At 39.2% G+C, this 27,729-nt stretch overlaps 2 protein-coding genes across 3 annotated transcripts in view; both read left to right on the top strand.

Annotated features, from left to right (window-relative positions):
• Positions 1 to 1,155: 1,155 nt before the first annotated feature.
• Positions 1,156 to 8,758, top strand: LOC106495212 (zinc finger protein 184-like). Of its 2 annotated transcripts, none has more exons than XM_067294409.1 (3): positions 1,156 to 1,234; positions 2,563 to 3,198; positions 4,129 to 8,758. In XM_067294409.1, the coding sequence occupies exons 1-3, from the start codon at positions 1,183 to 1,185 to the stop codon at positions 6,795 to 6,797; spliced, it is 3,357 nt and encodes a 1,118-aa protein (XP_067150510.1). In that variant the 5' UTR covers positions 1,156 to 1,182; the 3' UTR covers positions 6,798 to 8,758. The 2 variants fall into 2 exon arrangements, with proteins under 2 accessions (XP_067150510.1, XP_067150511.1); XM_067294410.1 differs by lacking the exon at positions 1,156 to 1,234 and adding an exon at positions 2,373 to 2,443.
• Positions 8,759 to 10,949: 2,191 nt separating this feature from the next.
• Positions 10,950 to 27,729, top strand: part of CDC5L (cell division cycle 5 like) — a 37,634-nt gene continuing 20,854 nt past the window's right edge. The window contains exons 1-13 of the mRNA XM_067294408.1: positions 10,950 to 11,105; positions 13,519 to 13,622; positions 14,547 to 14,708; positions 15,477 to 15,604; positions 16,414 to 16,513; positions 16,760 to 16,978; positions 18,145 to 18,289; positions 18,777 to 18,965; positions 20,383 to 20,531; positions 23,171 to 23,333; positions 24,823 to 24,987; positions 26,489 to 26,569; positions 26,929 to 27,174. Of these exons, the coding sequence (XP_067150509.1) occupies positions 11,061 to 11,105; positions 13,519 to 13,622; positions 14,547 to 14,708; positions 15,477 to 15,604; positions 16,414 to 16,513; positions 16,760 to 16,978; positions 18,145 to 18,289; positions 18,777 to 18,965; positions 20,383 to 20,531; positions 23,171 to 23,333; positions 24,823 to 24,987; positions 26,489 to 26,569; positions 26,929 to 27,174 (1,896 nt within the window). The 5' untranslated portion in view covers positions 10,950 to 11,060. The remainder of the gene's footprint in view (positions 11,106 to 13,518; positions 13,623 to 14,546; positions 14,709 to 15,476; positions 15,605 to 16,413; positions 16,514 to 16,759; positions 16,979 to 18,144; positions 18,290 to 18,776; positions 18,966 to 20,382; positions 20,532 to 23,170; positions 23,334 to 24,822; positions 24,988 to 26,488; positions 26,570 to 26,928; positions 27,175 to 27,729) is intronic.

Raw genomic sequence — 27,729 nt, 5'->3', positions numbered from 1 at the left:
AGGTTGCAAGGAGAGGATGGTCTGAGACAGAAGTGCTGGCCAAACAGTTGTAGACTTATTCCATTTTTGTCAAACAATCGTTCAGTACAAGGGCTTGCCAGTCTCAGGGAAAGTTAACTACTCTGGGAAACTTGGAAAGTAGATTATATTTGTCCCTTAAAAGAACCAATATAATCTACCTTAAAGGGAACACCTGAAAGCTGGAAATACATCCCTATGGGAGCAGAAATAATTATGAGTGTAAGGACTGTGCACCCTACCGAGATGCTACTGGTCTAGCAACTGCTGCTGGTTTACACCAGTGCTCTGCTGCTTTTCCCTTGCCCAGAGAAATGCATTCGGATAACGTATCGTATTTGAAATATAAAGAAGTGAAAATTCAGTGTGCTTCAAAGGGAGTACAATGGACTTTCCACCTAGTGCATTGACCTCAAAAGAAGGGGAGAGTGGAAAGATGGAATGAACTGCTAAAACTACAGCTACACAAGAGTGAAACTATTAATTCCTCTAAGTGGGGATAACATTTGTGGGGAGTCGTTAAGTTGGCTAAATAAGTGACAAACCACCACGGGAACTCCCATGGATAAGGAGTTTGCGACATTTTCTTTTCTTGGGGGCTCTCCTGAAGTCGTTGTCAGCGCAACACTGCACAGTCTTCCACCAAGAAGTGGGGCGGACAGACCCAGGTATGGCCGTGTAAAAACAGAAGTGAATATGCTGTCTACAACCTGGTGTGTGAGAAAACTAAGGAATAGCTGATGAACACTGTTGTATTATTATCCCAAGAAGGACAACCTCCAGGCCGGCAGGTGCAAACCTGTCCCACCTTCCTTTTGCTCTTGTGCAGCATTTAATTAAATATGAGCATAGCAGTGAAAAAAGAAACGGACACGCACTGCTCTTTTCGGAGGAAGCGGCATTTGTGCGAGTTTAAAGGAAGGCTGCCGAAAGAAAGAAGACTCCCCTCAGAGGCGGCCGCCGTTGCCCTCCCGTCCCCTCCCCCCGCTCGAAACGGCGCCACGAGCGGCGCCTTTTCCCGCCTCTGTCCCCAGTGCGCACGCGCGCAGCCTCCCTCCCCCCCCGCCCCCCGCCCCCCGCTGCGCTGCGGCGCATGCGCGGTGCCGCCCCGCCGGGGCGTCCTGCGTGGTTCCGCAACCGCGCGGGGCCGCGGAGCGCGGGCCGATGCGGGGGATGTCGGTGGAGCCGGAGAGGCCGGAGCCGGCGGGCGATGGCGGTAGGTGCCCGCTTCCTTGATAACAACCCAGCGTGGCCCGAACCGCGCGGGGGGGGGGGTTGGTGGCTGAGGGGCGCGAGGGCTCGGCGGGGGAAGGTGGCGCCCCCCCCCCCCCCCCCCCCCGCCATCCCGCGAGCGTTGGCGTTGGGCTGCGCATGCGCACAGCCTGGATTGGGGGTGGGGGGCGACACATCGGCCATAGCCTTTGGTGTGGTTTAGTTTGGTTTTTTGCATCAGGGGACCTGCGTGGTGTCACCCAAACTCGCCATCAAAGGGCGGCTGGGGGATGCTGCACTAAGTGGCTGTTGGTTACATGGTTCTTAAAGCTGCTGAAGAATTACAGTGTCAGTGTTTAAACGTAAATCCCGCAGGCTGCATCCTTCAGGATCTTGTGCGGCAGCTGCAGAGATTCTCGCTCAGCTTGTGCGAAAGTAAATTTTTTTGTGTGAAAAGAAAATCACTGATGTGTTTGCGCAGTATGGCAGGCATATGTGATGGTGTGTGGAAAAGCAAGTCCTGAGAGCTGGGCAGTCCAAACAGGTGGACAAGATGAGTAATCTGTATTTCTGTGTTCCTTTCGCCTTGCTCCAAGTAGTAGCAATAAAAAGTGTGAGGAAACAAACTTAGTTACATCCACTGAGGGGAGGTATGCAGAGCTGCCACTAAGGAGGGCCTTACAAAGAAGGGAGAGGGGACTTTTTTTGCTTTGTACCACGGTTAATTTTTACAACACAGATTTCTCTTTGTGTTTTGGAGTTTACGTTGTGTTTTTCCAGATTCTTTTTCAGCAGGGCAGTAAAAAGTTTGATGACTTAAGATAGTGGAGTCTAGTGAAGACAGTGCTGGGATTTGAAGATCAAGTTTCTGTTCCTTGATGCTTTGTTGACTTATTGTATTACCTTCACCAAGTCACTTTCTCACTTTGTGTTTTGTTGCCTTTCCTTTCTAGTATCTTTTCCTTTTTATGTTTCAATTCTCAGGTAATACAGGAGTGAGCTCCGCAACGCGTATACAGTTTCTGTAGAGACCCGGTTTCAGCAGTGAATGCTAGGCACTTCTAGAATGCAATTAAATGATAACGTTTTCTTCTGTTCCTGATGATGAGGGTTGCAGTATGGCATAGACTTCAGAGGTCCAGATGGCGTAGCTGCAAACAGCAATGATGTATGACAGCTCTTATGTGTACGTGGAAAAGTTGAAGAGATAGAGGTGCTATATCTTGTAGGTGTGGGATAGTGCTGTGCTATGTATTAACCTGTAGTTTTAAGAAAATCAATTGCTTTTGGTGTTTTCAAAACAGTATTAATACTTTCTTTTTCTGTCCTCAGGGTCAGATGTTTTTGAAATTGTTCTCCCAATCACTGTCTTTGTGCTGAGTGATGATGATTTTCTCCAAGATGACAGTGAAGAGCAGGCAATGTTGTCTCCTGAGCTGAATGAAAAGGATGAGCAAGAGGCTAACTTAAATAATAGCAGTTTCTTAGAAAGCAATGTGATGCTTTCAAATGAAAACAATAGTTTAAGGAATTGGGAAGAAAAGACTCTCTCAAATAAGGATGATCATATAAAATACTTTGAAGAAAAATGGGTTGCCCAGAGTGTGTGTGAAAAATCAGAATCGGCCTTATCTTCTTTAGGTGATCAGTGTGATCTAAGCAAGGATAAATACAATCAAAATGATGTATTGCCTACATCACCTTGCAAAACAGACCCTGCAGAGATAAATGAAACCAGTGACAGCCAGGAATGTGACGATGATGACAGTTTTCAGAAGACTCCTCTTCTCTCCTCTGCTGGCAGTGAGGGCAGAGATGAAACCATCAGTACAGAAGGAGAGTTGACATTAGCAACAACATCCAAAAATGGAGAAGAACTTGCCAATACTGCAAGCATTCTTTCTGATGGCAGTCAAGAGAAACAACTGGAAATCCACACAGAGATGGAGACAGCTGTTGAAACGAAAGGTGACTTGCTAATAATATGAGTGCAAGGTTTGAAGAAATCTCATAGATTTCAAGTTTGGAGTAGGTAGGAAAGTTTATAGAAAGGATGCCAAAAACATTTATGTGAGCATAAACATTCCAACCTAGACTAAGATCAGATGCAGCAGAAAGTGAATACTGACTGGAGTGTGTTTAGTTCATTCACAGACCCCTGTGAAAAAATGGTGAAACCTCAATAAATTGGTACTATTTCATTCTACTGCAGCTTGAGGAAAGGGCTGCTTTTCATTAGGGAAGAGGATCTGAAAATCTTGGGGTAAAGGTTTTTCTCTCGCAGATAGAAATATTAGGGAGACAGAAGCAACAGGAAGTTACACTCATCAACATAAGCAGAGACTGGGAGGGACATAATTTGGATTTAGACTCCACCATTTCCTGTAGCAGATTACCCCTTCCTTTCTGAAGGACTTTGAGCAGAAGAGTACCAAGAGTACTTTCTCTTTTAAGAGACAGAAGATAGCAAATTGAGCTTTGTACCTCTGAGATAACTAAGCTGATTGCTGAGGCTCTGTTCTTCAGATGGCAAATTTCATCAGCAATGCCCTGTTAGGAGTTCTGGCATAAAGTTGTTTCATGAAAACTTTAAGGGATACGGTATTGTGTCCTGTGAAATTCAGAGCTCTGAGCAAAAGAAGGAAGTGGACAGAAGGAAGCTTCTAATTAGGATTTCTTTTCTTACAGTATTATTTAAAGGATGGGTGGGTGGGGTGTAGAAGAAAGAAGTGACCAGAGAAGAAGAAATGGAGGTAGGAAAATACTAAGTAAGCAAAAAGAGTGAAGAGCAAAGAAGTAAACGGTAGACAATTTGGGAGTATTACTACAGATTAGTCATGAACATTGGTTAATGTTGATGTAATGTAAATCTCAGACGTGATTTGTTTTTTTTTCTAGATACTGATTCCTCAGAGAATGGAAATAATGAAGTTAACAGAACAAGAAAGAGAAGCAAATCTGAAGATGAAACTCAGAGTTCTCTTTTGGAGCATGACTTGAAAGGAGAACTGAAGCTTACCCTTAGTAGTTCTGCTCCAGTTATTAATGGATTTTCTCCCAATTCAGAATTGCTAAAAGATGTAGGGAATATGGAGATGAATGCTTTTCTTTGTGATGAATCAAATGCTCCCAAAGAGCATGTTTATCAGTCATTAACTCCATTTTCTAAAAAAACGGAGCAGCAACAAAATGCGATTTCTCCTCATGCAAGCCCAAAAGAATTACAAGGCCAGCAAGAAGATTTATCATGGCTAAGTAACAGTGTGAGCATCAAACCTCTTTCTAAGGGATCTTGTTCTATAAATAAGCATGAAAAGTTAAATTTGAAATGCAGGTTCTGTAGTTCTGTGTATAAATGTACTGCACTTCTAAAGAAGCATGTTTACTCAGCTCATAAAGATAAAAAAAAATATAAATGCTGCTTTTGTAAAAGAACCTTCTTCTTTTCTACCAACCTTAAAAATCACCTTAAGTTTCATAAGAAAATTACCAGGTTGCAAAAGGCAAGAAAAAATAGAATAAAAAGAAGGCAGAGAAGAACTGAAGAAAGAAAATCTGAAATCAAGAAAAAGGAAAGCAAATACAAGAAATTTTTCATCAAAATTGAAAGGGACTTTACTCCTCTGGGGGTTCCTGTTATTTTTTCCTGCAAAATCTGTTTCTTTGCTTCATCAAGTCCTAGGATTTTTATCCATCACATGAAGGGGCATAAAGAGAGACCACCTTACCAGTGTCCTCAGTGTGATTATTCCTGCATTAGCTTATCCTATATGTTAAATCACATGTACTGGCATGCTGGGTATAAGCTGTATAAGTGCAGGTTCTGCACCTTTTTTTCGTTGTATTTTGCAAGCATGGTAAGGCATAGCTATATCCATATGGGAGCTAAGCCATATACCTGCGAGTTCTGCCAGTCAGCATTCACAAGCACCAGTGGATTAAAGAGACACAGAAGGTTACATGCTGGCAAGGAAACATGCCAAGGGCAGCAACTCATTGAATTTGTAAGTGGAAGAAAGAGAACCCAAAGACCTTTAAAGAGTTATGCATGTGATGAGTGTAACATAGTGTTTTATACTAGGGGACATCTCAGCTTTCATAAGAAATTTCATGAACAGACTAATGGTTATATGGATCAGAGTAATGAATACCGTGAAACCAAAATATTTGAAGTTGACAGTGATTCCCGGGACTGTGTTTCTCTGTCTCTTCCTGAGAAAGATGACGATCATCCAACTGGGGGAATGTGTAAAATGCTGGTTTCAGAATTAGACTTTAGGCAGGCAGGTGACATGTGGGACAATAAGAAAATGTGCTCTGGAGAGAAATTCCCTGAAAACAGCTATGGAAGCAACAGTTTGCCTGCTACTGAGAATGGATCAGAAGTTTTTCCAGAGTCATACAAAGCAGACACTGTGATTTGCAAAGAGGAACCTCTCTTCAGCCCTGAGGCCACTCATTCACAAGTTCAAGATGATAATAAAGATGATACATACCATAAATGTGTGGAAAACTTTAAGGATACCTGGCCTTCCAGTTTATCTTCATTCAAAATGTACAAGTGTAAACAGTGTGATTATGCTACTGCTGCTTATAGCAACCTTAAGCTGCACCTAAGAATACATAGACATGAAAGACCATTTGAGTGTAAAGAATGCAGTAAGGCATTTAGAACTTCAGGCCATTTGCAGAGACACAGCTGTCTTCATGTGAAGAATCATTATGAGTTTGGCCATTGCCTCTGTGTCGATAGCCATTTAGAGAATCTTGAATTGCATCATGAAAGGCATGTAGGTATGTGTCCTGAAAGAGATTTTGGTTCCTCGGAAGGTTTAAGCACTGTCCATTCCTTGCTTTGTTTGGAAGCATGCGGAGAACAGACAGAAGTCCAGAGGAGCAAAGAAAGTGATTTGGCAGCCCAGAGTCAGCCACAGTTCTATCAGTGTGTGGAGTGTGAGTACACTACTTACAGTTTAAGCAACCTTAAGCTACATGTAAGAACTCATACAGGTGAGAGACCTTACAGCTGCAGTGTTTGCCAAAAGAACTTTCGTACTTCCAGTCACCTGAAACGACACAGGGTCGTGCATTTTAATGCGGAGCATCTCAAATGCAGGAACTGTGACTATTCAACAGACAAATGGCTATCCTTGAAACAACATCTGGCTTCACACTCTGATAAGGAAATCTCAGCTACTGGCAGTCTCTATGAACAAAAGGCGCTACCTGTCAAAACATACACGTGTGAAGAGTGTGGCTATACCACAGTCCACAATGGAAACTTTAAGCAGCACTTGAGAATTCATACAGGGGAGAAGCCATTCAAGTGTAGTCAGTGTACTGTTTCTTTCCGCACATCTAGCCATCTGAAGCGCCACTTGCTAACTCATCTAAAGTTGCACTGCAAAAGGTGTGAATTTTCTACGCTAGATAGATATGCTATGCAAAAGCATGTGAAAACACATAAGGATAAAAAAGCGTACAAGTGTAAAAAGTGCAGTGTCACATTTTCTACCAAAAAGCTTCTGGAAAAGCATAAACGACAACATTTAAGAGCTGGAACATAAACATGGATTTTGCAAGTTGAGTCTCAGTTCTGGAGAGCTTTGCATGTTTTGAATTTATTCATTGCTTTCAGTCATCTCCTCTCCCCAGAATGATGGCTGGTAGTGGGTGCATATAGTGTTTTGGTCCAGAGAACAAAATCAAGATTGTCTTGCTCCTGGTTCTTCTGAGAGCTTCCATTCCAGCAAAGGTTGCGCTAAAGAAGTTCCTGGAGCCACATTTTCATGCTTGAGCAATTTTTCTTTTCTCTGAGGTCAGAGCTATGATTTGCCCTATCCTCATCAGTTGAAACACCCTCATAAAAGGGTGATCTTATTCTGTGTTACTTTTTTTTGGTAGCTAAACTGGACTCTTGTTTAGCTGAAAGAATGTTTAAAGGGAGAGGAGGTCATATTATATTGCAAAGTAATAACTTTTGAATTAAAAATTGTCAGTGTAGTTGGAGGCTTAATGCTACCTCCCATCTGCTGAAACTTACATTCCCTCCTGCAAGGTTCTCTTGCAAAAACTGCAGGAGAACAAATTAGAAGGTATTTCACAATATTACAGAAACAAAGATTCACGTAATCACTGGATAACTGGGATATGAAAATCTTTTATGTATATATATGTATATACAAAAAGGTTGTTAGACAGTCAATCTTGTCTGCAATTGCCCTTGATAATTCTTTGAGTAGTCTGTCAAAAATGATAATGTTGCCCATTAATCAGATCTTTTAAGATACTGAGAAACCTCAAATCCATCTTTATGAGTTTTATGTAGATGCCTAATACTAATCTAGTACGAAATGCCTTATCTTTTCTCAGGCTGGTAAATGTAGTTACTATGCTCTTTGGAAAAAAATCATAGTGTCTATTTTGAGAAACAAAGAATATCTCCATTAATTTAGCCACTTCCTTACATATTGCAAATACTATCTGGATTACATTGAAAACTTTAGAAATATCTTGAGCTGTCAAACTTATTTTGTTAATTCAAGAGCTTTTCTGTGCCTCTGAAATGACATGTATAATGACATATACCAAATTGCAGTTGTTATTCTTCACCATACTATATTTCTATTACATGAGAGAGATGGATGTTTCTTCCACTTTGTAGTCAAGCTTGTTTTGAGTTATACAGTGCTGGAGACTGTGTATGGAAACCACTAACTATATGTTCAGTGGTATTTATAACAGCAGTATTATCTTCTTGTGTGGAAAAAAATGGCAAAGGATTGATACTAATTATCCTTTAATATTATGGTTCAGTCTGTGAAACAGCAGAGTAGGCCTATAGCTTAATTTAGAGAATGTTAACATTAACTGTTACTGTTATGTTACTGCTTTCAAATTTATGCTTTTCCTTGTTAATATAGATGATACCTTGCAGATGCTCTTTGGCAAGGTAGAAAAGCAACTTTCCAGAAGAGTGGACTGAAACTTATCAATAGATACATGTATTTAAGGCCAGATCAACAAAGGAATTTAAATGATCTAGTTCTTGGTTTCAGTAGAATCAGACAGTTAAATGTCAGTGACCATGAACCTTAGTGATGTTACAGATATTTTTACTATAAGCTGAGAAATCACCATTAGGAAATGCAAGAAGAAAGATTCAGATCCTAAAGTGACTGAGCTAACAGTTGGATACAGCTGTGAGAAAGAAGTATGTTATCTTAATATGAATGAGGCAAAGCATTTCTGGGAAATATTACCACTATTATACAGGCATGGATAACTTCTTACCTGGATATCTCTACAATTCTGATTGCATATTTAAAGAAAATTCAAAAGAACAGATGGAAAGAAGTGATACAAAAATGATGACAGGAATTGAAAGCCTGTATATCAGATGAAACTAGGAAAACTAAATCTGACAGTGTAATTATTTATAAGTATAATGGAGAAAAGGAGAGCTCAGTGTAAGGGATAAATATACTGTGAATCAAATCAGACAGGAAATAAAGCAAACTTGTAAACACTGGAGTTTCTTTTAGTAGCCAGTAAGGAGAACACAAGACATTCTCAGATGGAGCTTGGTAAGTTTGTAAAAATAACTATTTCAAGTTGCTGCCTCTAATAAAAAAAGAAAAAGAAAAGACTCATGAGGTTCCCCTCTGTCCTTAGTTCCTTCCTAATGCAAATGCACAGTCCTTCATGGAATTAGAAGTGGTTCTCAGTATGCCAAGTCAGAGAGATTTAAACTTAAATGCATATCTACTTTAAAATAAGGACATTGGCTATTTCTGATTTTTATTTTTTGCTAGTTAAAGGTGTAATATTTTTTGTCCTTGCAGAGTTTTAACAAGAAGCAAAGTCTTTCCTAAATCATACTATGAAGTCTTTTACTTGAGCCAAAACATTTGCTTGGTTTTCTTTATTAACACACCCTGAATTTGGAGAAAACAGTAAAATGCAATAGCAAATCACATTAGTGACAAATTCCTTGAGCAGATATGTAGAGATCATTTTCTTTTGTGTGTCTTCTACATAAGTGAATAATAAAGTTAAACTTGAGGTGAAGTAAATGAATATAGGTGATTTAGACCATGCTGCAATATTGGTAACCAGTTTTATCTACAGTACATGGAAGGAAATATGACTTTTTTTTTTTAAACTTGAAAAGTAAAAACTGTCCCTTGCTGTATTCCTCAATCTCAGTTCAGTGCCCCTAGGGCAGAGAAAACTAGTAAATTTTATTACTAAAGCTTTCACTTGGGCTTTTAAAATTGTGAACTGAGAGAAAAAAAATACACAAAAAAGTGTGCTTCTAAAAGAAAAATACATTTGGAGGCGTCTTTGTGGACCAGATAAATTATGCTTCTTTCTGTTTCCTCACGAACCAGAGGCCTTTTGGATATGTAGACACAGAGATGAGAAACGTACATTCCTCAGCTCTCCCTGCACTTTCTAGTAAAGATGAGGGTGGGTTTTTTTGTGTAAGAAAAAGCTTTCACTGTCCAGCTTTAAAGGCATGTGTCTATTTTTATAAATTGACTATAGTGTTAAGGAAGGTTTGTACTGTCCTAGGCAGAGTAGGAAGGGAGGAGGAAGCTTGTTGCCCAGCTGGTTCTCTCCTTTAAGGACTCAGCCAGGGGTTGGAGCAGTTAAAACAAGGAGCTCATTTTGTTCCCATAACCCTAGGCTAACTCGCTGAGGGCTCTCCAGCTTTTCAGCCTAATGAGATCTTCACCCAGCTGACAAAATTGCTTCTTGGAGGCAAGAATCCAGACCATGCCTGTGACAGGGGCATCAGGAGGAGACAGTGATTTTTTTCTGAAGCCTGGCCCGAGTTCTGTGTCACTTAGAGCTGTAATCCTGTGAGATAGGGCTGAAAGCTCAGCTGCCATGTTTTAATAGCAGAAACAGTTGCAGGAACAGGGGATTAGACAATGCCAACAAATAAGTTAGGATGGGAAACACGCTAGCAGCTTGGTACATTAGTACCCAATTGGGAACTTCAGCTTCAGTTTTAAGAGGTTTGGGGGTTTTTTTGGTTTGTGTGGGTTTTTTTTTTTTTTTTTTTTTTTTTGATTATTGAAATGGAAGATCTGAAACCTGACGTAAACTGTAAGGAAGCTTTGCAGTAAAGACCACAGTATGTAAAAGAGTCCAATAATAACAGAAAAGGGACATGGGAAATCTGGATGTCACTGCTCCGGTTTTCACTTGGGCATTTCACATTGTGTAAATGTGGATGTATGGTTTTTTTTTTCAAATTAATTTAGCAAAACACAGTGTAAAAGCGACACTGGTGAAATCTTACTTCTGCTCTTCTGTACCCATCTTTCCCCATTTTTGTCGGTTTAGGAATCTGGCAGAGCTTAATGAATAGTCAGCTTGTCCTTTAAGATCAGCTGTGCTTCCTGTATGCTTCCTCACAGAGTAAAGAAGAAAAAGATGACCCACAAATATTAAAACAAAACAAAACAAAAAAAGTGTTTTCTCTGCTCGGGGTCTTGTTCCGCTTCCTCGAAGAAGCCCCCGGACGGCTCCGGGCCCCGCCCCCGGCTCCGGGCCCCGCCCAGGCAGCGCGGCCGCCCTGAGCTTGGCGCCTGCGCGGAGCCCCGAGCCCAGCGTCCTCCCCGCTGCGCGTGCGCGAACGGTGCCGTCACCTCCCCCCGCGCTGCCTTTACCGCATCGCCTTTGCGCCTGCGCAGAGCATGCGCCCTTCTGGGGACGGCGCCTGCGCGGGGTCTCGACCGGCCCCGCTGTGACGAGCGGCGTTTCCCTGCTTTCACCCCTTTTTCCTGTGCCGGACTTCGTGCCCCTTCGCCGCCAAAATGCCGCGGATTATGATTAAAGGCGGTGTGTGGCGGAACACCGAGGTAGGAGCTGGTTCGCTTTAATCCCCTCCCCCCGCGGGGTTGGGGCCTGCTCAGCGGTTGCGGGGGGGGGGGTCCTGCGTGGGTGCGCATGCGCTGTCGGAGCGGTCGTGATGCGCATGCGCGGAGGAGCTTCCGTAGTAGGGTCCCTTGCTATGGCGGGGGTGGGGGGTCGGAGTCTGGGATCTTCCGTAATCCTCTGTAGCGGGGAAGTAAAGGGTTGGGGCTTTGCAGGTACCGTGGCTCTGGTAGGCTTGCTTCCTCTGCAGACTGGACCCCCGTCCTTGTCCCCTGGCCTGGTCGACAGAGTCAAACCAGTGCTATTTCTCTTGGGGGCTACGCGCTGGGGAGGCGAGGAAGCTCGACCATGTGGAGGCCCTGGCACGCAGAAACCGCCGCTGCAGCAGCTTGAGCTTCTCTGGGGATTTGCCCGCACCTCGTTGTGCTCGGAGGTGTTGCTTTTCTAGGCTGGAACCTGTCATATGCTGTACGGACAGGGTTCTGACTCCCTTGGGATATGAAAGAGCTGGAATTTTTTCCACTTGAAGACCCTTCATAATGCAGAAATGCTGAAGATAGGTATGGGCTCTTCATCTGCAGCCCAGAGTGTTTTGGGACAGAGGAATCTGTTGGCCAGAGTTTGAATGTTGTTAGCACAAATGTTTCCCTGTGTCTAAAGAAAAAGAAAAAAAGATGGTATCTGACCTGTTTTAGCCCTCACATTTTTTCAGAACTATAAATAATAGTAAAAAAGAAAAAACATAATGCAAGAAATAAAGATTTCAAATAAATTTCACTAGGTGTCGTGTTCAAAACAAAAGAGGTACTTGACACTGTAAACTGTAGAACTCTGCCAGTGTGTATTGTGGACACTAAACATTTGCAAAGTTCAAAAAACAGTGGGAAAAAGTAATGGAAGATAAATCTCCTATGCTCTCTTAAATACCAGCTCTGCATCAGGAGGCTGTTGAATTGCAGGTCAGTGGAGGATAGGAAGTATCACTGTGTGCTTGCCCTGTTTCTACCATCTTCCATAGCTGACTAATTTTGGCGACTGTTTGAGAAACAGCAGTGGGTTAAATGGATCATTGTTTCTCCTGTTTCTGTATATCAGAGATGAAATAGAAAGCTTTTGTATTTGCTGCTATTTTTATGATTAATGTAATATAAATGTACAATATTAAAAATACAGAAAGTAGAACTAGTTGATGGTCATTAGAAAAATGACTGATTACTTGCAAATCAGTCTGCTAGTGTCGTCAGTATGGCTACTGCATGCCATATGACAGCAAGTAGAATTCAGAAACCAAGAGAAGATTTATAGAAGTTTGGATAACATATTTTGGTTTTTTTCATAGAAATTATATGAACTGTTTCTTGTAGCAGCTCAAGCCAAAGCTCATCAGTTTACAGTTAAAGCTGCTATGTGCTGTGAGAGCTGTCCGTGCTAGACAGAGTGTCTGTCATTGATGACTAGCATCTGCACTGTGCAGCTGAACAGATTCTGAACACAACTACAAGTGCTTATTGGATATAGAAGAACATCCGTGGTTGACAAGGCTATAAAGAATAGCTGTGAAGTATTTAAAATACCATTTTCTGACTTGTGAGGAAACCAGAAATAACCCATTGTCTGGAGAAAGGAAGAGAGGAGTGGATGGATGGGTTGACAAGAAAATAATTACAATTTTTAGCTTTTGATCATATCTCTGTGCACAGTTTGATATATATGAACAGCCTGGCCTCCAAGCTGAAGTAATCATAACTGAATCCATTACATATTTTTCCCCATAAGCTTGCAGGCGTTGGGTTCAGCATTTCTGGATGTAACATTCTGAATATTTAAGTGGTTTATTTTAAGATTTGTTTGGAGTAAAGGAACTTCATATTTTGTCGTGTATTTTTTTTTAATAGCTTTTTCCATTGAGAGGTAAATATTCCATCGCAACACAGGTTTGCATTAAAATGTGCAAAAAAAACCCACTTCGGGTCATTATTTAAAACAAGCCACCTCAGAGGATCTGTCCTAATTTTTTTTTTAATGTTATGTCACTAACAAACAAATAAATATCTCCCTACCTCTTTATTGCTGTCCTTCAAAAAAGACCTACAGAACCATCAAAAACTGCATGTACTGAAACTGTTCATTTTGAAAGTTCAGTCAGGTCTGTGAAGTAGGCCAAAATAATCATTCCTAGTCTTTTTCATTTAATCTCTATCAATTTCAGTGGACTTTGGAGTACAAATTTTCATTCATCTTGAAATAAAATGTGGGAAAGAAGCAGCAATGCTTTGCCATTTCTACTGGTTCAGCCCTTTAGATGAAACCTACGGTATTCTCTCCTGCTTGAGCTCAGTCTTTCCACTTTGTGAGTTTTTGGTGATTCATAACAACATAAATCATTTTTGTTTAAAGGATGAAATTCTGAAAGCAGCTGTGATGAAATATGGCAAAAACCAGTGGTCTCGTATTGCTTCTTTATTGCATAGGAAATCAGCAAAGCAGTGCAAAGCCAGATGGTAAGTGAGAAATACCATGACTGGGAATATGAGATTCATAGTTACTATGAGTTTAGGAGTTACTGCAGATTAATTTATGCCCACAGAGGAACAATCATTTTAAGGTTGTCTGAGTTCCATTTTTGTGGATATTACAAATTCCTATTTCTTGAAAGGAATGTGAAGAAGAATAGCCAAATGATCACTTTGCAAGTGATGGCAGTGTCATCAACTACAGGATCACTGAATTTACATATGTAATTTCTTTCTGTATTTACAGGAGATTTAAATCAAAATGAGTGTTTTCAATGAAGTAAAATTGTCAAATAATAATTTACAGATAATTTTCTATTTTTTGATAATAAGAGTTTGGCTTAAGGATTGATATTTAAAAATTACACTGCAAAATTTCAATTTATATCAAAAAAGGTAGCATAAAACTGATGCAAATAACGCAGCCTGAATCCATTTAAGAATCAGACTTAGTTTCTCAAGTATTGAACTGCACATATTTCTCAGAATGTTTCTGCCTAAAGGTAACAGTACTGATACAGTTAAAGATAAATAAGACAACCCTTTGAAGGATCCAGACCAAACAAGTCTACTCCTTCTGGTAACTCTGGTGGTTGTGAGTCTTACCTTTCTTTTTCTGAGTTAATTTTATTATTCTTTACTTTGTCAGAAGAGAGGAAGGGAATGGAAGAAGAGGTGGTATCTGTAGGAAAAGTGGTGAATTAATAATACATTTTAAAGTTCAAATACATATATCATGAAAATACTTTATAGTAACATCCTTTTATACAAAAAAAAGTCTTAAATATATATATGTGTCAAAATTATGAGATCTTATCGCGATGATGCTTGGGAACACTGTTGTGAGTTAATTCAAGATAGATCAACGGATTGCTTGCAACTATCCCTCTTAACTATTTCACTTTTTAACAGGTATGAATGGCTAGACCCAAGCATCAAAAAGACAGAGTGGTCACGGGAAGAAGAGGAGAAACTGCTGCACCTGGCAAAGCTGATGCCCACCCAGTGGAGAACCATTGCCCCAATTATTGGAAGAACTGCTGCGCAGTGTTTGGAACACTATGAATTTCTGCTGTGAGTTACTATTCTGCTAGAGGTGCATAGCAGGAAAATCTGTGCAGTTTGTTGTATTGATGTGTCATTCTCTTCTCCCAGGGTGCCAAAGTACAATGGTTTCAAGTTGGCTGAGGTCTTTTGCAAGCAATCTTTCCATTTTAAGTTTACTTGGTAGTTTTTTTGACTAGTTGATCAGCGTAAATGTGTGTGTGTGTGTGTGTGTGTGTGTGTGTGTGTGTGTGTGAACAGATAGACAAAGACAGACAAAAAGACAGAAAACACGTTATTGAAATGGCTGAATGTGCAGCCATTATCTCTGTGCACTGTGGAGAGTTTCTTTGGGTCAGGAGAAGAGAAGGAAAGTACTGTCTTCCTTTGTGAGCTTTTTTAGTTCTGATGTGATTGGTAGCATTTAAAAGCATAATGTGAAACACTTAAGTATTCATGTTGTCACACTGCTTGATTTCTTGTCCTCATTGTTAAACTTTAACAGATTACAAAAGCAGAGTTCACTGCTGTCAGCTTTGTCAATATTGTATTTTATGTAATATTATATTGTAGTATAATACTATATAGTTTCTTTCTGCTAACTTATGGTTATTTAGGTAACTGTACCATGTTCAAGAATCTTTTCTGCAGTGAATAATTGTATAAAGTTTACTGTATGGTACATGGTACAAGCTTATTTTTCTTGGTCAGTCTTTGGGACGGTCTAAGAAAGGGATGACTATTATCTGCCCAGGGGAAAACGAAAAGCTAATCGTGATACATACGATGTGTTTTCAGGGACAAAGCTGCTCAGAGAGACAATGAGGAAGAAACTGCTGATGATCCTCGGAAACTTAAACCTGGAGAAATTGATCCAAATCCAGAAACCAAGCCAGCCAGGCCAGATCCTATTGATATGGATGAAGGTAAGAAAGGAATTTATTTACTGTTTTTGGCAGAAATCCGATGTCTTGAGTTTTTCTTTTTATACACCTTCTGTACCCATAAGAAAATCCATAAGAAAAACATGAACAATTTTTTTTTTCTTGTTTTTCTTATGAATTTTATCTTATTTTTGTATCTGGCCAGTCTGTTTCTACTCTGTCTTGGTTTTCTCTTGCCTTGACTGGCTGTTCTTTGCTTTGACAACTGCCTGCTCATGATCATTCTTCTTTCTGTATTTTCATCTTTTCCCATCAGCTAAAACCTTCCAGATGAATCCCTACCAAACCACAACACTATAGGCTTTTCTTTCTTGCACATTACGATGTTAGGGACTAAGTACTGGACTTCGGTAAAATTTCATGAATGGACAGAGTGTTTTGCAAACCTGTGGCTATTCAAAATACAGTGCTCTGGAACCAAATATAAAATGAAATTAACAAGTTCCACTAATATAGTACTCTTGGATCTAGATGTAAATGAAATTATAATTTCATTAGTGTGCTCAGTTTGCCTCTTTCTTTACGTGTTCTGATTTGATGTAGAAATTAGTTGAATCATTTTCATCATTTTGGCATTTTTTCTTGAAGTCTTGATTTCATCTGGCCAATGGTTTAGAAAATGTTTTTGAGAAACTTGGAGAAAAGTAAAGTTTGGAGATCATACAGAATTCCTGCCAAAATATTGATCCTTGGAGCTTTTCAAGAGTGCTTTCTCATCTTAACATCATCTTTTCCCTTACTCCCATCTTTAAGTGCAAAACTGATACCTGTATTTATCTGTACTTTTGCAGATGAACTTGAAATGCTCTCTGAAGCTAGAGCTCGTCTAGCCAATACACAGGGAAAGAAGGCCAAAAGGAAAGCAAGAGAGAAGCAGCTGGAAGAAGCTAGGTAAATTTATGTTTAGTTTTATGTAGTGGGACTCCTTCCATTGACTTGGGAGCATTTACAATGCATCAAGTCAGGCACAGGCTTAAGTCTTTGCAGAATCAGAGATTTTGACAGTAATCCATGAATCTACTCTTGTATAAATATGTACAGCCCCTCTCACAGCAACAACTGATAGCAGGTCTTAGGATACAGCAGTTGCCTACAGGTGTGCACTTTAAATCATGTAGTATTATTGCATTTCCTTAGACGTCTTGCTGCTCTCCAGAAGAGACGAGAACTTCGAGCTGCTGGGATTGAAATCCAGAAGAAAAGAAAAAAGAAGAGAGGAGTGGATTATAATGCAGAAATTCCATTTGAAAAGAAACCTGCCCCGGGTTTTTATGATACATCAGAGGAAAACTATCAGTCACTGGATGCAGATTTCAGAAAGCTACGTCAGCAAGACCTGGATGGAGAATTAAGATCGTAAGTGTGTATGTGTGTGTGTGTTATACTAAGTAGGGAATACTGTATCAAAATACATGTATAAAAAAATAAATTTAGGCCCTGGAAATGTCTGAAATATGATATGAGCAGGAGTTGTATTTTCCGTAGGGCAGATTCTAGCACATGCTGCTTCTACCTTTTCAGTCTCCTGTATTTTTTATTTTACTAAGGGATCTAGTTGGCATTTTTCCATGAGAATAAAGGCCCCCACACTCACTCTTTAGATGGAAATTTTAAGATGTTTGTTCAGGTTCGTCTTCTCATGATGAAGTACATCTACTCGTTATGGGTAGGTTCATTCATAATAATTTCAGTTCTTTCTGAACAGCTTTATTTAAATTGCTTGCAGGAGTAGCTTTTATTTGTTTTAATATTACTTTTGATGGAATTATTCTAATATTTTGGTATAATGCTATTAACCAGAATCTCCTTAAATGCTTGATCCTCACCCCCGCAACATGTACATCATCAACAGCAGTATGGCACATACTTAATTATACAATTACATTCCTATTATGTGTTCCAAGTGCTTTTTATTGAGAGATCAGATCCAGTACTACATCCGGTTTGTTTTTTTTTAGCTTTTGATCTAATTAATTCTTTCTGTATAATTCTTAGTTCAGAGAGTCTGACAGGAGTTTCAGACTGTTATGATTTACTAAACTATAATTTCACAGGCTCACTGCATTGCTGTTTGAAAAAAAATAACATATTCATTAAACACCAAAGAGAACTTGGTTCCTATATCCCACAGAGAATGTTCTTCTTCCTTTATCAACTGCAGGAGGAAGAGGGACTGCTCATATCCACTGATTCCAGCTATCTAAATTCTTGGACTGACATGTTTTCTTACTCCAGTGTCCCTGTATTGCCTGTAGCTGAAGCAACCACCCATTGCCTAATTCTGTAATTTAGAAGCGTCACATTGCTTTGTTGTTGTAGGTTCTGCTGTGTGATCTGCAGGCTGTGTCTAATCACATAACTTCTAAACCACGAGGCGGTTCGCTCTTCCTGCAGCATGTTTTATTTCAGCATATCCAGCTTTTGATTAGGGCACAGACTCTGTTCTTCATTGATCTGCTTGTTTATTTTACTGTGTGGCTGTTCTGTGTGTTCTAAAATGGCTGTCTTGTCCATAATGACAGTGAAAGGGAGGGAAGAGAGCGCAAAAAAGACAAACAACATATGAAACGGAAAAAAGAATCAGACTTGCCTTCAGCTATTCTACAGACCAGTGGAGTGTCAGAGTTTACAAAAAAAAGAAGTAAACTAGTGCTTCCAGCTCCTCAGGTAAACTGTGCCTTGATCAGTAAATAACTTGTAAGGGCAGTGCTAATCAGCAATTTCTGTTTTATTGGGAGGATCTGGTGGTCATATTTTATCTTGCAGTGCCTTGGAATTTTCTCTTTGCTGTAAAACATGAGCTGACCAAAACCAATATCTCAGAGTGATTTTAAAGCTAGTTACAGGAAAATGTTGGGGAGAGGTATGGGTTATCATATGTTTATGCTTTCTGTAGCATGTAATTGGGCTGTCTCGTGACCATGACATTTAGAGACTGGTGTTTTTTATTTTTTTTCTTGAATAGACATAGTCAGTAACCAGCTAGACAGCATTTTAAGTTGTACCACCCAGTGTACACTGTGAAAGGGGTAAGGGTGAGAGAAAGCCATTCTGTAGTGCTATCAAAGCAAATGCCAAGTATTTTCTGACATGCAGCTAAGGATGAAGTTCTTCTAAACACAGTGCATTGTTTGTTATTGTTTTCCTTTTAAAGATATCTGATACAGAACTCGAAGAAGTTGTAAAAGTAGGCCAGGCAAGCGAGATTGCACGCCAGACTGCTGAGGAATCTGGAATTACAAACTCTGCCTCCAGCACTCTTCTGTCTGAATATAATGTGACAAACAACAGCATAGCCCTAAGGACTCCCAAAACTCCAGCAGCACAAGACAGGATCCTGCAGGTGAAGTATAAATTTACAGAACAGGCTTTTGGTTTTAGTGCAATGATGAATTGAATAGGAGATGTTAGTACCATAGAAAGCATTTCTCAGATTTTGTGCAATAATGGGGTTTGAATTGGCGCATAATCTGCAAGACACATGGAAAAGGGTAAAAGCAGATCCACTTCTACGTGATCAGTTGTTTGGCACCGCGCTTCAAAACATTATGTTTTTTTTATTGTTATATATTGCATGTCATTTTTAGCATTCAGCCCTCTCTTGGTGTTTTATATAATTCTCCTTTTCTTATGTTCATGTCCTTAAAACAATTTCTTGCATGTCATTTGCTATTTAGTTTTGCCATTCAGCTTTTATTTCAGTTAATCAGAAATAATTAACTGAAATAATAAAAGTATATTTTTCTAGCACTTTATTGGCCTAAAAACTCTTAAGATTAGGATTGTCAAAAACCTACCTTTGCAACCTCTGGGTTATTTTTGGATTGCATTGATCATATGAGTGAGTGTCTGGGTTGTTCCAAAAACTGGTAGTGCTATGTGTAATGTTTTGTTAGGTTTGTGGAGATGGCTAAATGAAGTCAGTGCAGCCAGTCTGTAAAAATGCAAAACATGCTGATTTGATAACAAGTTATGTTTCATTAGTTTTTGTTTCCTGATAGAGTATCATGATCTGCAGAGTCAGGAACTTTCTCTTTTCTCATAGCTCTCTGTGCAGTGTTTGCAGAAATGGCCACATATGTCACCTTGGGATGGAATACTCTGACATCACATAAGCTTCAAATGCCTGAGTAGATGGATCGTTAGTATTCAGTGAAGATAATTATGATATGGAATTGCTTCATTATATCAATTCATTCTCAGGGTGCCTAATTTTTTTTTATCACCAAAAAGGCAAAACCTTTTAAAAAAAGAGGGTATTCGTAAAAGCCCTCATGGACCAAAAATCTGAAATGTGATCAGGTATTTTGGAACCTTCTATTTGAAGTGTGGTTTGGATAAACTTACGCCTTTATTGGCATTGGTTTTCGGAAGGCAAGTATGCTGTTCCTTCTGAAAATCAGGATCATTAGGATGGTTTGAGTCACTAATTCAGTCGCTAATGAATCTTGCAAATATATGGTATCTGCCAAACTGGAGGAAACTGAAATGTTAGGCAACCCACTCATTTTTGGAATTCCAGTTTATAAAATACTTTACTGGAAATAAAGATTAAAATCCTTTTCAGCTGAACTGTAGGGTTTGTAAGAACCCTGCGTATGGGTCTTAAAGTTAAAAAGTGTTAACTGTTTTCCACAGACTATTTTGATATTCAGATAACTCTTTGCATTTCCCGTTGCCACTGAATCTGCTGAATGTGTGTAGAAGAGAGTGAGTCTGAAAGTCTTAGTAACGTACTCCATGTGTTTTTTGTTACACAGGAAGCGCAGAATTTGATGGCTCTCACAAACGTAGATACCCCCCTGAAAGGAGGTCTTAACACTCCCTTGCATGAAAGTGACTTTTCAGGAGTAACCCCCCAGAGACAGGTTGTTCAGACTCCAAATACTGTGCTTTCCACGCCCTTCAGGTAAAGCAAACACTTCCCTAATGGCTGACTGGCTGTGCATGTAGCCGGTGGGGTGGAGGAAGCAGATGTCAATGTGTGAAATAGTGGGATTTGATAAATGCTTCATAACCAATTTCAATCTGCTTTTATTTAAAGCCCTATTATACAGCTTTTTCATTTTTTGTGTCTTTGGCAAGCTCAGCCACATCATCTTCATCTATATTTGTACATCGTACAGCTCACTGGGATTTTGGTCCAAGATGAGGGCTTCGGTGGTCAATATTAATTATACTGGAGTATTCACAGGAGTATAAATAGTAAGATGAAATGTCATTCTGTGTGTGGATCCTAGCCTTTCCAAAGTGTTACCTCTGAGTCAAAGGTGTGGGAGGTCTCCTAGTCAAACCCACTTTGAACATTTGAAAAATTAGGGTAAATGTTTTATAAGTCATAGATATCTAAAATAAAGTATTTCCTATACTGCCAATCTAAATATTATGGAATTGTTGGTTTAACTCTTACAGTGGGTCCTGAATAAATATATATTCCACAAATGCCAAATACTATGGAACTAAAAAATATTACACTTTGTGTCTGTCAATTTTTTTCAGCTCAGGTTCTAATTTTACTTGTATCATGGCAGCTTTTCAAAAGCAGCTCCATTTTGTTGTTTAAAAAATTGTATGCAGAAGCCATGCTCTTGTAATTGGATCTACACAAGTTAATCCTTTTTTGGAGATCTACTGAAGTCAGTGGGATGCAGAATGAATATAGTTTGGCCTGGAGTGATCTGGCTGATTTGGATTATTTTGTATTACTAAATGAGGGTTTTTTTCTTTTTTAAAAATTGTTTTTAGCTTCTGAAGTTCAAGTTTGTACATGTAAATAGGGTAGTTTTGTGTCGACTTTGCTTGCAGAAATGCCATATCAGTGTGACAATCCAAGATCTTGAGCAGAAAAAAAAATCTGTTAAGTGGTTAAAAATAAATAAAAGGAAGCCATAATTGTTTTAGGAGACAGAGTAGTGAAGTAGAGTAGCATATAGTTATCTAGCCCAACAGATCGAGTACTTTATTTAAGTACACTTTTTTTCTGTGATAGTATGAAATTTGTAATATTTTGGTGTTTACTGAAAGGTAACAACTTCCATAAGAGATTTTTACTATGTGTTAGTTGTAATAATTTTCTTATATGATATTAAATTTAAAAATGTTATGGGGTTTTAAACATTGCATGGAACTGGGACAACTGTGGGGGGTAGAGAGGAAGAGGGAGAGAGAACCACTGGCCTGGAAGTTGTTTCTTCTAGGAAGTCAGAATAGTTTTTTTCTACTAGTATAATCAGCAAAGTAAATATATCCTATAAAACATTCATTTGAAAACACACAAATCAGTTTGGCTATTTTTTCTAAGTGTTACCCTGCGAATGTTCTTGCTTTGGTAGCCTAAATGTGAGCTCATAAGAATCTGTGCACAACCTCAGGCAAGGGGAAAGAATCACTTGCCACTCACTCACAGACATACCCAGTAAATAGGGCATTACGTTATCCCTCCAGACAGGAGCAGTAGTGTGTGTCGGGCCGTATATACAATTGTCTACATCCACCATTATGGCATCTTATCTTCTTCTTATTTATGAGACTGGCATTACAGAATTACAGTAACTAGTAGTAGAAATTATGTATTAAATCATCTCATCCAGTCTGTCTCTGCCAGGATTATTCTCTACAGCACACGTTCTTTTCATTGCTGTCTGAAAAAGTTTACATCTTCTAAGATGGCTGCCTTAATGTAGGCTTTTGTCTACAAGTTTTTCCCCTTCCTGATCTTGTTTCCTTTGGGCATTTAACAGCATTTTGTCAGGTTTTTATTAATTATTGTGTGAAACATCATTGTAAGTGCGTAAGAGAAAACTTCTAAGTGTCTCTATCCAAGGCATTATCTGCATGCCTTATCATCTTTCATATAGTTAACCCCCAGAAGCTTGTTGGGATAGAGAACAATATTTTTCCCCACTCTAGAGGAAAAGGAACTGAGGCCCAAAAGGTCTGAGACTCCATTCATCTTGCCTAACCGTAGGTACTTAGAAGTAATTAGTGTAATGTAATTACTCCTTCAATAATCAGTGAAAGGAAAGAGGCACCTTCAGTGATTCATTCAGTTGTAAGATGGGAAGGCTGTTAAGCAAGATGAATTCAGAGAGAATGACTTGCCCCAGGTGGTAGGGAAATCAGAGGTTGCAATTAAATCCTGATTGCTGAATCCCAGAGTAGTGCATGGTGACTGGGTAATCTTTTCTCTCAAAAGTAGTGATGGGAAATGGTGTTGGACTAATTCCTGAAACTTCTCTTAACGTAGTGACATGCCTAGATTTTAGTTTGACAGGTCCTTCATTATACCTTGACAAGTGTAAACAGTTTGTTTTTGTTTGATCCTTTTAATCATGTATTATGGTTTCACTGTCTCAAAAAAAAAATCCGTATTGAATTTAATAACTGTACAAATGATAAACTTCACTATAAGTTTTGTTTATATTAATTTATTAATTTATTATTTATTTTTACTATAAATTTTATTAACTATAGATTCTTACAGCATTCAGACATTTGAAATAGAGCTCTTTGAGGAGGGGGAAATTAACTGTGTCTGCATTTTCTTAGAACACCTTCTCAAGGATCAGAAGGCTTAACTCCTCGTGGAGGACTAACTCCAAAACCTGTAGTTGGTACAACGCCTGGTAGAACTCCACTGCGTGATAAACTGAACATCAACCCAGAAGAGGGTATGGCAGATTACAGTGACCCATCTTATGCAAAACAACTGGTAAGAAGTGCATGAGAAGTGGAGATAAATGGATTTTCAGGAATTTTAATTTCTTATCTCCTGAACAGAATTTTATTTTATAACAAGTGTTATTTCTACCGCTTGTCTAGAAGTCTATACTCCTCACATGATAAAATCAAATCTTTGCATTATTGTAATATCAGGAACTTATTTGAAAGAACAGAAATCTCAGTACATAAGCTCAAAACAGCTTTGAGTGTGCTCGGTGAAAGCACTCCAGGACTAGTCATCAAAGAAGACATAATTATGTTTCAGTCATACTTATATCTTTGAAGCTGAGCAGGAAATACTCCCGTCTCGAGGAAAGATTCGTTTTTCTTGCAATCCCACTCAGCCCTCAAATCCCTCATCATCTTGGCTTCCCGATTTACCTACAGGACCTTTTCATCAGTCTTTCCTGTTGACAACATTGAGTTAAAGGAGTTTAAAATTTGCCATTAGGAGCACTTGCTTTTGAGATGTCCAGTAATCTGAGTCCTGTCCAGATTCTTTCATCGCCTTTGGCAACAGATGTTTCCATTCCTGGATATTCAGCCAGATGTACCCTGCCAATTAGACATGGTATAAAAGGGCATATAACTAATAGGTAGCACCTTGAGAACTCCTTTTATGTGGCTGATTCTGCAGCCTTAACTGTGGCTTTGGATATCTCCCACCAGAGCTATTGACATTTTTCTTTTTGGGCTAGCTAAGGATATCCACTCAAAGTTTTCGGCATGTTCTTCTCATGAAAATAACGCTTTGATTCCAGAATTTTAGATTTTCCCTTAGCATAAAGGACAAGGTTTATTTTATGTCCTTACACTTATTTTGGTTCTATCTTAGCCTTTTTATGGTAAGCCTGGCTTTCTGCTGTTAGGGGTTTCAATTTCCTGATGGACTTCCCAGGTTTCCAGATATGCTGCTCTTTCGGTCATTTTTGTACTGTGCCACAATTCCCAGATCTGTGAGCAACTGAATGGAAAAAAGTAAGGTCTGAGGGAGAATCTTCCAGGTAGACTTGCAAATAGACCTGTGTCCATCATCACTGTGGACAGATTTTCATGCATCATTTTCAATTTCTTGAAATGCATGTATGTGAATCCCCACTGTTGCCCTGAAGCTACCAGGAAGTGAAGGTAGCATACTGTTTTCCTCCTTGGATATTTTCCAAAAATTGTGCATGAAGATTTCCTTAGCTGTCTTTAAGTGAGTTGTATGTTGTCTTGTAGCATCAGAGACTTCCTGTGCTCAACAGTGCATAAACTCTGGGGTGGTGGTCAGTAGGCCAATCTGGATTAGTAATGTGCCCCCCTTTTGTCAGATCTCAAAAAAATTTGGTTTCTCTTAGCTTTGTAATGGACTAAGATTGCCAGATGATATTACTCATGTGTTGTTTGCATCTATTAATGTAGGCAAATGGAATTTTGCCATATCGTGTATCTGTGCATGAATTCAGAAGCATTATATCTTACTACTGTTTCAACAGGAAAGAGAATCTCGTGAACACCTGCGCCTTGGGCTCATGGCCCTTCCAGCTCCAAAGAATGACTTTGAGATTGTTTTGCCTGAAAATGCAGAAAAAGAACTTGAGGAACATGAAGTAGATGAAGCCTTTGTAGAAGATACTGCTGATATAGATGCTCGCAAGCAGGTAGGTATGCGTAATGCAGCTAGTGCTTTTTGTTTGTTCTCTCTATATTTTTCCCATAGTTTCATACATGTTTAGCGGACGTGGTATAGTTTCTACTGAATAATAACATTAGATATACTTGTTTTCTGTGCTGCCATCAGAGTACATAGAGACACACAGGCTAAATCAGTCTCTCTGAATCGTTTTCTTAATTCATTAATGTTATGTATTACACATCATTTTTTATAATGAAGTCTTTAAGAATGTGTGTGTCCTCTCTCCTGCTGTTGTTCCTCAAAAAGATGAAAATATAATTAAAATATAATTACAAGCATCTTTCTGCAGAGGTATATGCTTAATTTTAAGCACATGAATATTGTGCTTTTTGCAGTTTCAGGTTATTCTTTCAAGGTCAAAAGCTACTGTTTGTGAAATGTAAGACAGGTATATGTAAATCGAGGCAGGCTGGTAGAACATACGTAGAGATTTTCTATGGAGTGAGCTGGTCTCTTATGTACAATTTGTACCAGAGGATTACCAGAGAGCCCAGTTTTGAATGGATCCCTGGCTTTTTTGGTTTGAGAATCAGAGATGGTTCAACACAATGGTAGAAGCACTCTTGTGTTCTGCTGGTTACACAGTGTGCTAGCCAAACTTTTCTGTTTATGTGAGCAATCACTTTTCAATTCATTATTTGTCCTAAGTACAGTGTGATGCAGATCTGTTTTTGTTGCATACATTATAGGTTTGAGATTGGAGGGGTTTTTTGCCAACTAAAAAAAAAAGTTGAGCTCTGATATCTGTTAATATAACAAACATTTTCCAGAATTAAAGATTCCTAAAATGTCCCATTTGGAGAGGAAAAAATTGTACAGGTGCAGACACATGTCTCTATGTATTTGTGTATAAAAATAAAAAATATGTGTATATACGTGTTGATAAAAACTCTGCATAAATATGGACAATTTAGATGTATAGACTATATAGAGAAAAGAATATGAATTATAAGATCATACAATAGAATGGCATTCTGCCTTTCCAATGAAGGTGTGATATGGCTAGGATTAGAACTTGGAAGATCTTGGTCATCATTCCTGAAGTTTTAGACAACACTGCCTTTTCATGTTATCTATAGCCTGTTGCAATACAATAGTCTTGCCTCTCCTAACAGGTTTCCTGTCTGGAATTGCAGGACAGATGTCAAACTTGATGTGAAGAAATTTTTGAAGAACTCTGTCTTTGGGCATGAGACTGAGGGAGAATATGATGGCTGTAAATGACTTTTTAGGATATCTCTCCTGTTAGAGATAGTCTGTACTCTTTCTGTTAACTTTAGTGGCACTAAATTATGATGTCGTCCTATAGCAAGTGACCTGTTACTTAGCTCTGGCTTTGTAACGTGATATTTTTATACTGTAAGGAATTTTCGCTGCAGTAATGAAATAGTGTCTATGTCACTCATTTGTAGGAAGCATCTGATTGTATTGCAGTAGCTGGAGTAACATTTAGCGTGTTTGTCTAGGCTATCCGAGATGCAGAGCGTGCAAAGGAACTAAAGAGAATGCACAAAGCTGTTCAGAAGAATCTACCACGGCCCTCAGAAGTAAGTGGAAACCAAACTCACTTTTCAAAAAGAAAAAACAAAAATAAAGATTGTATTGTAGGAGGAAATACAAACCAGGTAGATCGTGAAAGAATGAAATTCTCTCTTGAATATGCTCATTTCATAATCATGGGAGACTTTCACAGTTAAATTGTCATTGGGTATTTCATTTGCACAACTGAAAGCAAAATTGAATGTATGGATTACTATGCCTCTGTCACACAGCAAGAGTTTTTAGCGCCTGTTCTGTGTAGTTTGACTGATGCATGAAACTTCTGCTCAAATGGAAGTAGGTGAATTTAATGTGGTCTGTGGTGATGTGTGATGTTTCTAAACATTTTTCTTTTATTTCCGGGCAGGTTAATGAAACTATACTAAGACCTTTAAATGTGGAACCACCTCTAACAGATTTGCAGAAAAGTGAAGAGCTCATAAAGAAAGAGATGATTACTATGCTTCATTTTGATCTTTTACACCACCCATTTGGAGAACAGCCTGTGGGTAAGAAGGGGAAAGGCCCAGGATTTGGAACCAACAGTGCAGAACATATGGCTTACCTGGAACAAAATCCTTATGAGAAGTTCTCCAAGGAAGATCTCAAGAAGGTGAGAATTGTATGACCTAACTACTACTGATGTAAGGTCTCCTTGTGTCATGGTCCAGTCATCTTTCAAAAACAGTGGATTCAAGCCTGCCCAGAACTTATTTGGGAGATCTCCACAGTGCTGTATAAAGGGGCTGTATAGATAATTAAGTAGGCATACTCTTTCCTGTGAGCTGCTGTTAATTTAGGCACTCAACAGGATGATGGGGCTGTCATATTTGTGCAGAGTCATTATCTGTTAGATACAATTTTAAATGTGTTGTGATTTCTTATCATTCTAAGTATCCTCCAACAGTTGTCAGATTCTCCTTTGTTCCTGTAAAGTGATGTTAAATGACTGAGATTTTAATTAGGTGTGATCTCCACCCTCTCATGGCTGTATAGTTTGTTGATACAGAAGTATTAATTATCCTTTTTTTGTAGCTTTGCAGATCAAGTATGACAAAGGTAGCAGCTTGTAACTTGGAGCAGCAAATCAAGCAGCTTAATTGTGGTTTCCAAGCTTGATCTAACAGAGCTGTGCTGATGCAGAGCGTGGGGGGGCAACTGATCTTAA

This window comes from Apteryx mantelli, chromosome 3 (assembly GCF_036417845.1).
Source record: "Apteryx mantelli isolate bAptMan1 chromosome 3, bAptMan1.hap1, whole genome shotgun sequence".
NCBI lineage: Eukaryota > Metazoa > Chordata > Aves > Apterygiformes > Apterygidae > Apteryx > Apteryx mantelli.
Note: the sequence above shows the minus strand (reverse complement) of the source record. Positions and strands in the feature narration are given on the sequence as shown.

Coding starts and splice junctions, on each gene's coding strand:
- LOC106495212 (XM_067294409.1), top strand. CDS start 1,183: ATGCGGGGGATGTCGGTGGAGCCGGAGAGGCCGGAGCCGGCGGGCGAT. Junction 1,235..2,562: donor GGAGCCGGCGGGCGATGGCG/GTAGGTGCCCGC, acceptor TTCTGTCCTCAG/GGTCAGATGTTTTTGAAATT. Junction 3,199..4,128: donor GACAGCTGTTGAAACGAAAG/GTGACTTGCTAA, acceptor TTTTTTTTCTAG/ATACTGATTCCTCAGAGAAT.